The 16,830-nt window shown below is 41.0% G+C and overlaps 1 protein-coding gene across 1 annotated transcript in view; it reads right to left on the bottom strand.

Annotated features, from left to right (window-relative positions):
• The window catches only part of EPG5 (ectopic P-granules autophagy protein 5 homolog), a 335,394-nt gene that overhangs the window by 269,174 nt on the left and 49,390 nt on the right, over positions 1–16,830 (bottom strand). Inside the window, exon 10 of the mRNA XM_029580866.1 lies at positions 7,390–7,545. Coding sequence (XP_029436726.1) covers positions 7,390–7,545 — 156 coding nt within the window. The remainder of the gene's footprint in view (positions 1–7,389; positions 7,546–16,830) is intronic.

Genomic DNA, 16,830 nt, shown 5'->3' with positions numbered 1-16,830 from the left:
ACTATTAAAAATAAAAATGTTGGTTTCATGAGCTAATCAAGAACCTCATTTAGATCCCAAAGAGCAGTGGTACCCTTTAATGAAGGCTTTGGATACATGAGGCCTTTCATGAATTCGGTAACTATGATTTCATGGGAGATGATTGTGATGGCACTCCTATCATGGTATGCTGCTATACCAACAAGCTCTGATGAAATTAGCATTCAATCCGGAGTCAGATGGTTTCGAAGATACTGGAGTAAAAAGTGGGCAAGATAACTGGAGGGATCCTGACCAAAATGAGCACCAAATAGAAAATAGTTTCATTTAATCTGGTAAAACCTTCTGGTAGGGGTTTTTTTCTTTAAGTTAGAAGAACCTTCTTTATTTCCAAAGGCAACTGCATAAATGATACTTGCTTGTTTTCAACATTCAAGCCAAAGACTGAAGATTGGAATTCCTGCTGCATTGCATGAGGATGGATGGGATTCGGTGTAATGCTATTGGTTGTTGAATCAATAGATGTTGAAGTCACAGAACCCAAATTTGACAAGGCCAAAAGAGGGCTATCAAAACCATTTACCCCTCTTCTCTTTTTAGCTTTTTTTTTTTAATTTATACTTTATTGCATTTTTGCATTTATAAAGGAAATTTTTACAATGTGAAATATACACAATACAGATTGGAAAAGTTACATTCAGTAACATATAATGCTTAAGAGACCTACTTCTCAATATCATAATCTGATTGCGAAACACATTGAATCTAAATAAAGAAAAGAGTGGAGACCAAGAAAACGAACATATAGCAGATACTTTAAAGAAATAATATTTCTGAATATGCTAGAACTGTAAGGGCACGGCTTTCTCTCCTTATTACCAATAACCTTAAGTAGTATCTCAAGAACATGGATTATCATTTAAATATGACCTAAGTTGTTCCGGATCATTAAAGATATATTTAGTATCGCCGCAAAGCAAAATGCAACGACACGGAAAACGTAAAACGAATATTACTCCCCTGTCTACCACCTCCCCTCTCATCGCTAGAAATTTCTTCCTCTTTATTTGAGTTGTCCTCGCAATGTCAGGGAAAATTTAGATTGCTTGCTCATGGAATTTTAGTTTTTGAAACCTGAAATAATGTATTAATACATTATCCCTTTCGGTTATATAAGAAAATTGCACCAATAGCGTTGCTCTTGATTTTATATCTGCCTCAAAAGATTTTTCCAGAAAATCAGTTAAGTTCAAATCTGTATCTTCTTGCTTTTCCCATTACAATGTGATACTCTCCAAGGATTGTCTCGCTGATAGGTAATAATCATAGATATAATTGGTAATGCGCTTGGTGAAAATTTCAAAATATTTAAAAGATAACTTTTAAATAATTCCATTGGAGATGCTAACTTCGTCTTGGGGAAATTTAGAATCCTCAAATTTGCCCTCTTAGACTGGTTTTCAAGAATTTCCATCTTGTTCTCAATCACTTTATCAGATTTTATCAGGTTGAATTGAATATCTTCAATCTCTTTTACTTTCCCATCTGTTGCTTTTAGTTTTTCTCCATTGTTACTACTTTTTCATCTACTACCTGAACTTTGGTAATAGCTTCTTGAACAGTAGCAGTTAGAGTGTTAATCGACTCCTCATTGAGATCAAAATATTTCTTATTTCTTCTAAGGAAGGAGCGAGAGCTGGAGCAGCACTAAACAAGGTAATATTATTATTATTCACAGTTCCTGCCTCGATTAGGCCTTCACCACTTTTTCTATGTTGTTCTAAGAATTGCAGTTGTTCTGGGGTTAGCTTTTTCTCCCGGTTATCAAGGCTCCTGGAACCCGGTTTCCCATGGTTCATCGAAGAGTCGGAATAACTTTCCGCTCTTCTCTGGTCGCCAGCTGCCATTAAGAAATTGTCTGCAAGAATTTCCCGCGACCCTCGCGGTCTATCCACTTTCGGCAATTCCCCGGGGTTCCCTCACGGTGGTTCCAGTATTATTGGGTCACCCGGGCTTAGTGATATTTCCAAGGTCAAGGGGCTCGGTAGTTGCTCCTTACCAGCTCCAGCGATTTCAACATCCGGGTTGTCTATCGGCGTTTTGGTGAAGGCTTCGTCAATCCTTGGTTGCAGAGTATCCCGCTCCAGGGTAGAGGTAATGTCTCATATTCGAGCTTTTCTTTTTGTGTGTGACATGTTCTTTTTCCCCAAAGAAATCTCAAAAGAAAATAACAAGCTCAACAAGAAATTTCAAGTGCAACCGGAGACACCAGCCTTCATGCCCTTACAGCTCAGTGGCCATCTTGGTCTCCTCTTTTTAGCTTTTGAATTGTTTTGAATAAAAGCTGAATTGGGCAAAAGAAGTCTTCAGATACCTAGTTTGATTCAGCCTGATCAATCAGGGTTTATCCCTAATAAGCAACCTTCAGATAACATTTGTCAGCTTCTTAATTTGATTTGGCTTTGCAAAAAAAAAAAAAAAAGAGTGGACCCAAACTATGCTGCTTGCCATTGATGCAGAAAAAGCATTTGATAGAATCAATTGGGACTTTATGACTCAAACATTAAGTAAAATGGGGGTTGAAAGTAATTTTCTAAAATGGATTGGGCATATGTACGAGGCTCTTGGTAACTACTCGGACTCACTTCAGTTAGGCAAGGGTGCTTGACAAGGGTGTCCTGTGTCACTGCTGTTTGCACTGGTGATGGAACCTTTATCTTTAAAAAATAAGAGTAACAATGATATTAGAGATATTGCTGTGGGGAAAGATTTGTGCAAAATTTCTCTGTTTGCAGACAATGTCATGTTCTCAATTTCTAATCCTCATTTATCTTTACCCATATTGATAGTGAGCTGACTAACTATGGGAGTCTTTAAGGATTCAAAGTCAATATGAGTAAATCTGAGGCCATAAATATTAATCTTTCGTAATCATATACTGATAATTTGCAAGTGAGCTTTCCATTTCCTGGGCACAGTTTCATTTGCACTAACTCTGAATAAATATTTTGGTGATTTCTGACAAACTATTTCCACTTAATTATTCTCCAATTATCTCTAAAACAGATAAGGAATTACAAACTTGGATGTGTTTTCATCTGTCCTGGATGGAGTATGTGGCAAGTTTCAAGGTGAATATTTTGCCAAGATTTTGCTCCCTCTTTCAAACTCTTCCTAATCCAAGTAGCTGACAAAGTTTTTAGAATGCTGCAGAAGGAGAGGAAGTAATGTCACCTGGGGAAATGGCAGCCTAAGTTCAGAGCTCCTACCCCATCAAAGTGTTTCAGCCCAGCAGTGTTAGCAAAAACATTGAAAGGCAATCGAAGATTATCATCGGGATGTCGCAGAAGAAAAAACAACCCGATTTGAAGCACTTCTCCTTCACTCATCAGGAGGCGATCAGAGCAGCGGGTATATAGAGGAGGAAATGGAGGATGACAGTGTGGTCGACGAGGTAAGCCAAGATCCCGATTATGCAGGCAGCAGCAGGGAAATAGTCAGTGTGCTGAGCCAAGATGAATTCAGTGGTTTGCGGAGGTTAGACAAGACATTGCTGGGATTAAAGCTGAATTTGGAGCCATGATAGCAGAACAGAGGAGATGTCGCAGATCTGGGCAGGAGGATGAAGGAGTCGGAGGCCCAATTGAATGAAAAGGCCACAGATATGAATGTGCATCGCGAGGATCTGGCTGGCCTTTCCACAGTGGCAACGGAGCTGGAGTAAAAGTTAGGGGACCTAGAGAACAAATCTAGATGGAATCCAAGAGTCAGTAGAGTTTGCGGACTGTTTTCAGATTGTGCACAGCATTTGTACAATGATATTGGGCACAGATGAAAAAACGGTAACAGACATGCCGTGTGGAAAGAGCCCAAAGAGCTTTGGGAGAGCAATGTGGGAATCTTCCACAAGATCTAGTGGCCTGTTTCCATAACTTTACCATTAAAGACAAAGTAGCCCAACAGGCCAGAAAAATGGGACAAATAAATTAGAAAGACCAAAAAGTGGAGGTCTTTCAAGATATCTCACTGATCACAATAAGGAAATGCCGGGAGTTTAAAAGTGTGATAACAATCTTGAAACATGAAGATATTAAATATCGCTGGCTGTTTCCTTTTGGCTTGTTCTTTTCCATTCAACATAAAACAGCTAGAATGAAATCGGTGGCTGCAGCTGCAATTTTCCTACGAGAGGCAGGCAAGACTGTTTCTTTGCGAGACATTGCATATGGCAATTTGACTGCTTTGAAGAGAAGGGAGGAACAACCTAAATGGCAAAGAGTTCTAGGGGCTGTTAGTAGACTGCACAGACAGCCAGGAAGTCCCTCATCACCTGGAATGGCAAGTGTGAGATGAAGAGAAGGGACAGTTTGTTTTGTTTTATTATGGTTCTGGTTCTACGTAACTGCTCCTGCAGTTTTTCCTGTTGGTTGCAGGGAGCAGCCAGTGCTTCTTGTAAGCCTGGTACTGGAACTCTGATGGTTGATGGGTGCGATGTGAAATGGGAGCCAATATAAAATCTGGAAGGTTTGGAAAGGGTCTGATTGGCATATAGAATATGTAGATAAGGGGAACATGGAGTAAGGATTTAGGTGCTGGATAGCTGGGAGTCATTCCTCAGGATGGGAGGAGTACATCCTGGAAGATGGTGGTACACGGGGGAGATGGAAATAGGGGGTAGGAGGGAGGAAATAGGAAAACGCTGCTGGGCTTCCAGAAGCTTTGTAAGAGTAGCCAGAGTTACTCTGTAATGCCGGGCTTATTTCACTTCACTTTTGAGGTGTGCAGCAAAAAACGCTGCTGTACCTCTACAAGTGTTATAAGAGTAGCCAGAGAAATGCTGTAGAGCTGGGCTTGTTTCACTTTAACAACTCAGGTGCGGAGAAAAGAGGTTTTGGCTCTCCGCCAAGAGGTTATATCTTTGGGCTATTCATTTACACTGAGGTTCCCGTGTAAATGTTTGTTAAAAAAGAATTAGGAAATTTTTGTATTTCTAATGTCCGATCATCTGAAAAGTTTCATTGAGCAAAGAAAAATAGTCACTTCGTCCCCATTACCTAACTAAGAAAGTATATATCTAGTGCAGGAAATTCTATGTTAAGCTTTTTCTTTGAGTTTTTTTTCCTGGATTGTGACTCCCTATAGTTAACTTAAAGCCTCTCTCTAGCTTTATGGTGTTAGTACTATATTACTATTGATTATATAAGTAAGGTTTAAAGCTGATTGTGATTAGTTGGTGGATGAACTGTATCACGGTATCTTTTTCTTTATGTCAGCTTCGTTTCTCTATCTTCTTTCTTTTATTCTTTGTGCAATTTCAACTTATATTTAAATTGCTGTTATAATTTTTTGAAAATCAATAAAACAAATAATGGAAACAAAAAAATTTGGATTAGCCTTAGCAGCTAATCCAAATTTGTTAAAGAGATTACAATCTAAGCCTCTATAGTTCATGGCCTGCTCTGATGCCTCTGCTGTTAAAGACAAGGGCACTGATAAGTGTACTGTTAATATCTACTCTTGAATAAAAGTGTTTCCTTCTATCCAGTTGATGTTGACTCTTTCTGGAAGTAGAGGGTTGTTCAGTTATAACTGCTGAAAGGGTAAGGAGGGTAGCAGAGTGATCTTTAACATCTATTGCCTCCTTTACTTTCTCACCAAAGAGATTATTTCCTGGACAAGCTTCTCATGTACATTTTTACGAAGTCCCAAAGCACTCAGCTAAAAGCCAATGCAGAAGTTCTAGAAAACGAATCATTGGTCTCATAGATTAATCTGATTCGATACTTACCAACTTCTTCAGTCTCTTGAATTACTAGAATGATCTGGTCCATTTTATCTACAGGAAGTATTTTTGCCATAGACTTTAGGAAGCAGGAATATATATATTAAATCATATGAAATTAATGAGCCACTATTCTGGAACTGAGCATGGCTGCTTCAAACATCTTCTTTGCCATGTTATCCAGCATTCCAGTACCTCTCATCTTTCTGGAGTGGTACGGAATGTGTTTTAGACTGTTCATCTTTTTTCAAAGCCGATTCTACTGATTGATGTGGGAGCTGTACATTATGATATCCTGAAAATGGTTGAACTTTGCAATTGACATTAACTTTCTTGTTGTAGGGAGGGTAGATAATGCAGTTTGCCACATTCTTGCTTCTCTCGGCACCGAAAAGTCTCTGGGGTCTTTATTAATTGATAGTGCCAATGAAATATCTGCGCCTAAGACAGCTTCAGTTGACAATACTGGCCTCCACACTGATTCTTACCATGTGCAATAGAGAACCTTTTGTCCTTGTTTGCACTCACAATTACCATCAGCACAGCTCCAGTATCCCTTGGAGCCAAAGGGCACAACTTATCTCCATCTTTACTGGAATGAAAATGGGACATATGCCGAATCATAAGCAAATAAAAAAAGAAATACATAAGACGATACCTTTTTTTGGACTAAATATATTTCTTGACTTAACTGCTAATGTTCTCTTTCTCAGGTCAGATTTTGAATCAGCCAAACTTTTTTTTTTTTTTTTTTTTTTTAACTTTGATAAAGGTCCTTCAGCCAAAGATGGTTTCCTCTTGATCCCCAAGATAGAAACATGAGGAGACTTCAAAAATTCTCAAAGTGTATATCCTCTCAACCTTAAAGCTCTGTGGGATACATGGGCACAAGAGGCACAGTTTGGATCACTGTGGGCAGGGCCAGGATACTTGATACATCAATCATATTGGTTTCATAAAGACATTTTCTGGGTACATAAAGGACATCTTTTTAAATCCGGTTTCTCTGACCTCTTTAAGTGGATCAAAGCAAGGTTAAACTCAATTTTAAAATTAAAAATTTCATCTCAGATTTTTTTTTTTGAGACTTGCAACAGAATAAGAGAAAAAAAATCTAAGACAGGAGACTTGCGTGGCAGGCGGTTTCATGGGAAAGTCTACACGTGCTCAGAAAGACCTTCTATGGGCTATCCATCCTACCTGTCCATAAAGAATGCATAGTTTTTGAAATCCTAACTAGTTATTTTAACAACTTAATTTAAGACAATTAAGGCAGTATTCTGCCAACTCTGAGCAGAACCTCATGTCAGCATCGCACTGTATGAAAACAGCACAAAAAGCAGAAAAATGGACTTCAGAAAGTGTTTCCATCAGTTCTGAAGTTACCGCCATTCATGTAAAATCTGAGAAAGTCCCAAATTTGGGAGAAGCTCCTCCAGCTCTGTGACCAATCAATCAAGCATGCAATTTTTATTAAGGGTGCTTATTTCTGAAGAAAACAGATTTATTCTTTTACTGGCTTAAAAAGGTTTCTTTGTTATGCACAAAAAAAACTTCAACCAACAGAGTTAGTTTAATAGGCAGCATTTGACAGCACTAAGATCTCCCTAGTCCACTACAGATAATACCTTTTAGCTTTCAACACATGAAGGACAGCTCGAAGAAACAGCTCATCGTATTCCACCTGCAGTTTCTCCAGAGAAAAGGGCTGCATAGTCATGCCACAGTCACTGTTGTAGCATACATACTGGGCCCAGTGGTCACTCACGTAGCATAATGTCATCCTGGTTATAAAAACAATAACAACAACAACAACAACATCATAACTCTTCAGTAATTGGAAATTGATATTGTGATCTTAGATTATACAGCTCTTGGACCAGACACTAATCAACACTCTGAACTTCTCTGGTTTAGCCAAACAAGGGCATCCATTTCTATTCCTACCCTTCTTGCCAGGAACTCCCTTAACACTTACGGATTCAGTGTGCAGTCTGGGGGTTCAACTCAACCACAACTTTATAATGGAAAGCCACATCTCAAACATGGTAAAGATTTCCTTTATGCATCTGCACAAGATTAATCAACTGCACAGCTAATTTAAGAAACACGGCCATGCTACCATGATTAATCACCAACCACAACAACCAGGGTTAGGTAACTGCTTCAGGAGTGCCAAACAGATCTGGGTTTCAACACATCCATAATGAATATGCAGGAGATATATTTGCGTACAATGAAGGCAGTGCATGCAAATGCATATCTTATGCATGTTTATTGTGGATACCCTGAAAACCAGACCTGTTAGTGGCACTGCAGGACCAAAGTCACCTACTCAAACCTTCAACTTTTACAGAACATGGCTACTCTTAGTAAAGTGACAGATCTAAATATATCAATGCCACATGCACAGTGTTAAATAATCCAAAAAATCAAAAAGGAACCAAAAAGGTTCACTATTGCAGAACCAATGACATCCAGTGCAAAATAACTCAACTAGATGCAGATTGTTCTTTGTTGTTTTCAAATACCACGGCACCACCGTTGATATTCTATCAACTATGATCTCTGATCCTTCTCTTGTTGAGAACTAACTCTCTTCTTATTACTGTATATAAGATCTCACAAGTTGTCAATATCCCAACATGTACATAGAAAGGCACAAAAAAAACGGAGGAGGTTGGCGGTTCTATGATTATAACATGCCAAATGAGGCAGGGTTGCCCACACGATTATATATGAGACCCTTCCAACCCCTCTACAAACATTTTTTTTCTTATTATATTCAATAAAGAGAATTCCACAGTTTGTGTAGGTGTATAAAAATTAAAAAAAACATTTAAAAACAACAAAAGCTCTGCAATACTATACACACAAACGTTTTTCCACAGTGAGTGAACCTTTTTGGTTCCTTTTTGATTTTTTGTACTCTTAGTAAAGGCCAAAGTAACCGACCATAAAAGTCCAATCTTGCAACAATTACACTGGCTACCAGACAAAAGCAGGATTACATTCAATGTTCTCTGCTTTGAACTTCAAATGCATGAATCGTCTACCCGAGTACCTTCTCCAGTTTCCACTCTCCTCACTCCCATAAGGTAATATCTATCCTCCCCTTCGCTGGCTTCCGCCAGATTAACATGCACAAGACTTTGGGCAGTCAGCTGTTTTACCTCAATAATGAAGAAAGGAAAATTGGGTTCTTATCTGCTAATTTTCGTTCCTTTAGTAGCAAGGATCAGTCCAGACCACTGGGTTGTGTCTCCCTTCCAGCAGATGGAGTCAGAGAAAAAACTGAAAGGCACCCCCCCCCCCCCTCTTACCCTGGTGTGCCACCTGCGATCCTTCAGTATAATCCATACCATAGCAGAATGAAACATATCATAACCTGAACATAAGAACCAATGGCTATATCAAACCACCTAGAAAGAAACTGCATAACTTCCGGAACTTATGTACATGGAGGGAGTACTTACATATGCAACGTAAATGCTGCCCTCTTGAGAATATTCTGCAGCATAAAAAACGATAGCGAACGGACTCTCCAGATTCCATGGGCGGGCATCTGGACTGATCCTTGGTACTACAGGAACGAAAATTAGCAGGTAAGAACCCAATTTTCCTTTCCCTGAACATACCAGGATCAGTCCAGCCCGCTGGGATGTACCCAAGCTGCCCTAAATGGGGTGGGACCTGGAGAGTCCCGCTCGAAGAACACTACTGCCAAAACAGTCGCCATCCGGAGCACGGACATCCAAACTGTAATGCTTAGCAAAAGTGTGTAAAGTTTTCCAAATAGCCGCTCTGCAAATTTCCTGCGGCGAAACAAACTGACTCTCCACCCGAGACGCTGCTCGAGATCAAATTGAATGCGCTTTTAAACCTTCTGGTACTGCGCGCCCAAGACATATATATGTCAAAGTTATGGCTTCCTTGAACCATCGGGCAATAGTGGCTTTAGTTGCCTTATGTCCTTTCTTAGGACCACTCCATAAGATGAACAGATGATCAAACAAACAAAAAGCACTGGTTACCTCCAGATAGCGAAGCAGAATCTGTAGCACATCTAATTTTTGCAAGTCACAAGCCTGAGGCAAATTCCGATCCAAATCCGTGAAGGTAGGCAACTCCACGGTCTGATTCAAATGAAACTCAGACACAACCTTCGGTAGAAAGGAGGGCACCATCCTAAGGGATACCCCTGAATCCGAAATCTGGAGAAAAGGTTCCCTACATGACAATGCTTGAAGTCAGAGATGCGCCATGCCAAAGTGATAGCCACCAGGAAAATCGTCTTAAGTATCAAGTCTTTCAAGGTGGCCTGTTTTAAAGGCTTAAATGGAAGACTGCACAAGCCACGGAGAACCAGATTCAAACTCCAAGAAGGACACACTGGACGAACCGGAGGGTTCAAATGTTTAGCACCTCTCAGGAAACGCGTTACATCCGGACAAGCTGCCAGGGATGTCCCATCAATCTTCCCCCGCAAACAACCTAGGGCCGCTACAACAAAACAGCACACTATAACAAAACAGCACGCACCAACATCCCCCTCACAATGACCAACATCCCTTGGTCCAACCACAAACTCATCCAAACCACACTACAACTCAAAATCAACCATACAAAAACCAACAACAAAAAATACATCACATTCCCCAAACCATGCCCCAGTGAAGTCATCGCAGAAGACCTCCCCACTGCCTTAAAAGATCTTAACCTCAACACAGCAAACACAGCCACAAACTCATGGCTCAACATCAACACTGAAATTGCAAAATCAAAATGTCCTATCATCACCAAAGAAATCAGAACTGAAAACACCCATAAAGTGCCATGGTACAAACACAAACTGAAAAACAAAGAGACTACTCAGTCAAGCCGAAAAAAAACAGGAGAAAAGATCCTACCCCACCCCACCTGGACAAATACAGAACAATACTCTATATCTACAAACGCGAATACTATGCAAAGAAAATCCACAAACACCAATACAATCCTAAAGCCCTCTTCAACTTCGTCACCAAGCTGACTCAACCCATCCAAATCCCACCTCCCAATGAGAACAACTCAATAACTTGTGACAAGCTAGCACAATTCTTTCTGGGCAAAACCAAATTAATAACTCCCAGCCCTCAAGCAACCAAGGAAACACTGACCCCCCAGCCCATCACTGTCCCCACTTGGACCACCTTTGAACCCACAGCCTCCTCCGAGATAAAAACCATCATACAAAAAATAAACCCAGCCATCCACCCCCTTGACCCCATACCAATCAAAACCTTGAAACTAATCCCAGACATCCTAGCCAAACCTATAGCTGACATCATCAACGTATCGCTAGAGCAAGGAATCTTCCCCGAGGCCCTTAAATGAGCCATCATCAAACCTATACTCAAAAAAACCACACCTTGATTCTGCTGACCCTACCAACTTCAGACCCATATCTAACCTCTCTTATCTCAAAAATCCTTGAAAAAATGGTAAACCATCAACTCTCCGAACACCTGGAAACCCAAAAAATACTATACCCATCCCAACACGAATTCAGAAAAGCATTCAGCATCGAAACACTCCTATTTACCCTTACTGACTCAGCACTCAGAGGTCTTGATGCCAGCAAATCCTACCTTCTTATACTACTTGACATATCTGCCGCTTTCGACATTGTCAACCACAACACCTTCCTATCCAGATTAAGGGAAATTGGACTACATGGCACCACAATCAAATAGTTCAGCTCCTACCTATCGAACAGAACCTACAAAGTTATCCTTAACAACAAGGAATCAAAACAATTCCCCTTTTCACACGGCATCCCTCAGGATCATCACTCTCCTCCACCCTTTTCAACATCTACATGCTCCCACTATGCAAACTCCTCACTGACCTGGGCCTCCAATACTTTGTCTACACCAATGATGTCCAGATCCTTATCCCTACGGAAGAAAACATACAAAGCATCCTTCTACAATGGAGCTCCATCCTTACCCAAATACAAAAACTCCTATCCCAAATAGCACTCACCTTTAACCACGCAAAAACAGAAATCTTACACATCTCTAACAAACCCCCAGCATGGAATATTCAAGACGGCCCCTCCACGCAAAGCATGAGCTGTCTCGTTACAACTGCAAAAAACCTAGGCGTCACCTTAGACTCCCAGCTCAACCTGAAAATCTACATAAACACCATAATAAAAGAAGGCTTCTTCAAACTACAAGTCCTCAAAAAAAAATCAAACCACTACTACTCATTCAAGATTATCCAGTACTCCAAGCCCTCATCTTCTCCAAACTCGACTATTGCTCAGATCTTACCACTCAGCTTTGTACAATGTTACCTGACACACTAAATTATTTCACTATTTATTGTATATATTTTACGGCTTTTGAACACTGTTTGACATGTTATTGATATCTACCCAATAGTCACGTTCTTATGTTCAGAAACTCTGTTTAATATTTATTTATTTATTTATTTTTAGATTTTTATATACCGGTGTTCCTGTATTAAAATACAGATCACATCGGTTTACATTGAAACATAAAAATTATGCCAAGAGGCGGTACATATAACAAGGTTATAGAACTTGGAAAACATGGAAAACAGATTCGAATAATAACACTGATAAACTTGCAAAGTCTCTGAGAAATCAAATCATAAAATAAGGCGTAATTGTCTAAGATAAATGTGATCTGCAAAAGGGATTGCGATGGTGAGAAAATCTTGATAGCTGGAGGTAAAAATAATCAAAGTTCTGGAAAAGCTTGGCTAAAGAGCCAGGTTTTAATTTTCTTTTTGAAGGAAGCAAAGCAGATCTCAAGGCGGATGTCTGGTGGGAGCATGTTCCATTGGACAGGTCCTGCTAAAGAAATGGTACGTTTCTGATGTAAGGATATTGTTGAAGGAACATAGAGTGTGCCTTTATAAGCTCCTCTGATAGGTCTAGTTGAAGAGTGAAAACGTAGTTGGGTGCTTAAGTGGAGTGGGGATATATTGTAAATAGATTTATGAATTGCTGTGTATACTTTATAGAGAATCCTTTGCTTAATAGGCAGCCAGTGGAGGAGTTTTAGTATGGGGGTTATGTGGTCTCTTTTATTCGTATTGGTAAGGATTCTAGCTGCAGAGTTTTGAATCATCTGGAGGGGTTTGATGGATGAGGTTGGTAGGCCAAAAAGGAGTGAGTTGCAATAGTCAATTTTTGTTAGTATAATGGCTTGTAGAACCATCCGAAAATCATTGAAGTGGAGAAGTGGTTTCAATTTTCTCAGGACAAGAAGTTTATAGAAACAGTCTTTAGTGGTGGTGCTTATAAATTTTTTGAAGTTAAGCTGATTATCTATCATGACGCCTAAATCACGTACATATGGTGAATGATTAATTATAGGAGTGGTAGAATTGAGTGGGACAGCTGGGTATATTAGATTGTTATTAACGTCATGATTGATAATTAAGATCTCTGTTTTGTTGTTGTTGAGAATGAGGCTGAGACTGGATAGAAGATGATTGATTAGTTGCAAGCAATTATTCCAGTGAATCAAGGTTTTGTGAAGGGATTCTGAGATTGGGATGATTATTTGGATGTCATCCGCGTAAATGTAGTGTGTTAGGTTTAGATTTTTAAGAAGTCGACAGAGAGGGAGAAGGTAAATGTTGAAAAGGGTTGGAGAGAGGGAGGAACCTTGAGGGACTCCTTGATTTGCTGGGACCGGGTGTGATTCTTTGTTGTTTATCTTTACCTTGAATTGTCTATTAACCAGGAAGGACTTGAACCAGCTGAGTACTGTTCCCTTAATGCCTATGTCTATCAGACCTTGTAATAAGGATGAATGGTTGACAGTGTCAAAGGCCGCAGAGAGATCTAAAAGAATAAGGAGGTGAGGTTGTTTTTTATCCATATTAGTTAGAATATTGTCGGTGAGAGAGATAAGTAGGGATTCAGTGCTTAACGATTTACGAAAACCGTACTGGGAAGGTGCGAGAATGTAGTTTTCTTCAAGGTACTCTGATAGTTGTCTATTGACTATCTTTTCCATAATTTTGGCGATCATTGGCAAATTGGCTATTGGGCGGAAGTTAGCTGGATCTGTGGCCGGAAGATTAGGTTTTTTAAGAAGAGGTTTAAGAATTGCTAGTTTAAGTTGGTCAGGAACTAGACCTTGGGAAAGAGAGCAATTAATGATATTGGCAATTGGCTTTGAAATGGTATTCCTTATAGCGATGAGGAGGTTGTTTGGAATTGTGTCTAAGGGATGAGAGGATGGTTTCATTTTCTTGAGAATATTTTCAATCTCAAGAGCTGATGTGGTTTCGAAAGTTTCTAGAGTCGTATTTAGTTTGGGTGGAGTATTGGGTGGAGATGGAGTAGAAGAACTAGATGAAGAGAAAGAGACAGTCAATTTATCAATTTTTTCCTTGAAGTAATCAGCTAGTTCGGAGGCTTTGTTGAGAGCTTGATCATCTGGAATGGTAGGTGGGGATGGTTTAGTGAGGGCAGAAACGTAGGAGAAGAGTGCTTTTGAATCAAAGATGAAATGATGTATTTTTTTAGAGAAAAAATCTCTCTTTGTTTTAAGAATGTTGATCCTGTAGGCATTGAGAGTGGTTTTGTATACAGCTAATGTTGTTGGGGATGGGTTTTTTCTCCATGTGTGTTCTTTATTTCTTAGTTCTTGTTTAAGCAGCTTCAGTTCAGTGGTGAACCAGGGTTTCCTGTTGTCAGGCGAAGGTTGTACTACTTTGGTGACTGAAGGACAGGTTAGATCAGCGATTTTATTGGTGATGTTGCACCATGAAGATATGGCTGTAGAAGCGTTGGAGAGATCAAGTTGAGATAATTCATTAGAGAGATGGTTGCTGAGAAGGTCTGTGGAACAGGGTTTCCTGAATTGAATAGTGGTTTTTGGGAATGAAGTGGGAGGATGTCCTGAGAGTTTGAGTGTCGTGTTAATAATTTGATGGTCCGTCCAAGGGACAGGAAAACAAGAGGGTGAATCCGGGGGCAAGATACACTGATTAATGAAAATAAGGTCCAACGTGTGGCCTGCTTTGTGGGTTGGGCTTTTTATTATTTGTGTGAAACCCATATAGCTGAGTGATGAGAGTAGGGTAACACAGTTTGTTGTTTGTGGTGAAGCGTCGACATGTATGTTAAAGTCTCCCAATAAAATGGCAGGTTTATCTGGGTTGAAATATTTGGCGGTAAGTTCAATGACCGGGGAGGGGTCAGAGTCTATAGTTCCAGGAGGAGCATAGAATAGTCCAATTTGTAGATGCTCGGATTTAAAAACTGCAAACTCTATGTTCGATGTGATGTTTGAATATTGTAAAGTTAAACCTAGCTCTTTCTTGGATGCTAGGAAAAGACCTCCTCCCTTTCTTTTGAGTCTAGGGATGGAGAAAAAATTGTAAAGTTGAGTAGGTAGTTGGTTTAATAGAGCTATATCTGTGGGTTTAAGCCATGTTTCTGTGATTGCACAGATATCAGGGTTTACTTCTGTAAGGTAATCATTTAAGATGTGTGTTTTTTTCGAAAGCGATTGTGCGTTGAAAAGTGTTAGGGATAGAAGAGAAAGGCCCAGGAATTGTGTGACTGGTGAAATCATTATTGGAATTAGCCTTTGTTGACGGTTGTAATGTTGTGGTAGAGGTTTAGTTTGATGATTGCGTAATTTCCTGATGATTGGAATGGAGTATGAACCATGGCAAAAATGGTGATGTAAGGGGATTGGGAAACCAGTTAGCATGTTGATTGTTGATGTTAACTCAGCTGTCTTGAATCTTGTTGCCTATGTAAACCTACAATTTTGAGGATGAAAAACTGAGTTCTTTTCAAGATATGAAAGGAGAAAGACGTGGCCAATGAAGCAGGTTCTGTTCTCAGAGGCTGCACAAAGGGGGGGGTCCGAGTGATGGATGCTGGAGGTTGAGGTTGAGAGAGGACCAAGTGAAGTAAGCTGGAGATTGAGTGTAGTCCGAGTGATGGATGGTAGAGATTGAGTGTAGTCCGAGTGAAGGGAGCTGGAGGTTGAGTGAAGTCAGAGAGATGGATGGTAGAGATTGAGTGTAGTCTGAGTGAAGGGAGCTGGAGGTTAAGTGAAGTCAGAGAGATGGATGGTAGAGATTGAGTGTAGTCCGAGTGAAGGGAGCTGGAGGTTGAGTGTAGTCCGAGTGAAGGGAGCTGGAGGTTGAGTGTAGTCCGATTGCTGGATGCTGGAGGTTTGATTATGGGTTTCTGAAAGAGGATTGTGATTCAGAGAGGGTCTCTGGTCAAAAGGAGGGCGGGTACTTTCCCTTTGTAGTCGGGAGATTCTCAGCCGAAGGAGGGGGTGATGACTGAGGTTAAGGTCAGGAGATGAATATCCTTCTTACTGTTACTTTTTTTTTTTTTTTTTTTTTCTATTATCTACTTTTTCTTGAGACTCAGAGGCTGCACGAAGGGGCGCACAAAGGGGCAAGCCCCTTTGTCGCGCGGCACCTGCAGGTATTAAAATTTAAACCTCCCTCTCCGCTGCTGATTGGATGTCCCCTGGGTGGTGGGCGGGTCCCAGAGCCGCAAGGATGGGCGGCGCGGCTGGCTGGAGGCGCGATCGGTGTCTGGGCTCGCCGGGGGAGGGGAGACAAGGAGGCCTTACCCCGACGGGTCTGGGCGCCGATCGCGCAGGCCTTCACTCCCTCGGAGCACAGCAGCAACGGCGGCAATAGTGTAAGCGGAGGACCGGGACAATCTGAAGCGGCGCCTGCAGGTAGTAAAATTTAAACCTCCCTCTCCGCTGCTGATTGGATGTCCCCTGGGTGGTGGGCGGGTCCCAGAGCCGCGAGGATGGGCGGCGCGGCTGGCTGGAGGCGCGATCGGTGTCTGGGCTCGCCGGGGGAGGGGAGACAAGGAGGCCTTACCCCGACGGGTCTGGGCGCCGATCGCGCAGGCCTTCACTCCCTCGGAGCACAGCAGCAACGGCGGCAATAGTGTAAGCGGAGGACCGGGACAATCTGAAGCGGCGCCTGCAGGTAGTAAAATTTAAACCTCCCTCTCCGCTGCTGATTGGATGTCCCCTGGGTGGTGG

Source organism: Rhinatrema bivittatum, chromosome 1 (genome assembly GCF_901001135.1).
Source record: "Rhinatrema bivittatum chromosome 1, aRhiBiv1.1, whole genome shotgun sequence".
NCBI lineage: Eukaryota > Metazoa > Chordata > Amphibia > Gymnophiona > Rhinatrematidae > Rhinatrema > Rhinatrema bivittatum.
Note: the sequence above shows the minus strand (reverse complement) of the source record. Positions and strands in the feature narration are given on the sequence as shown.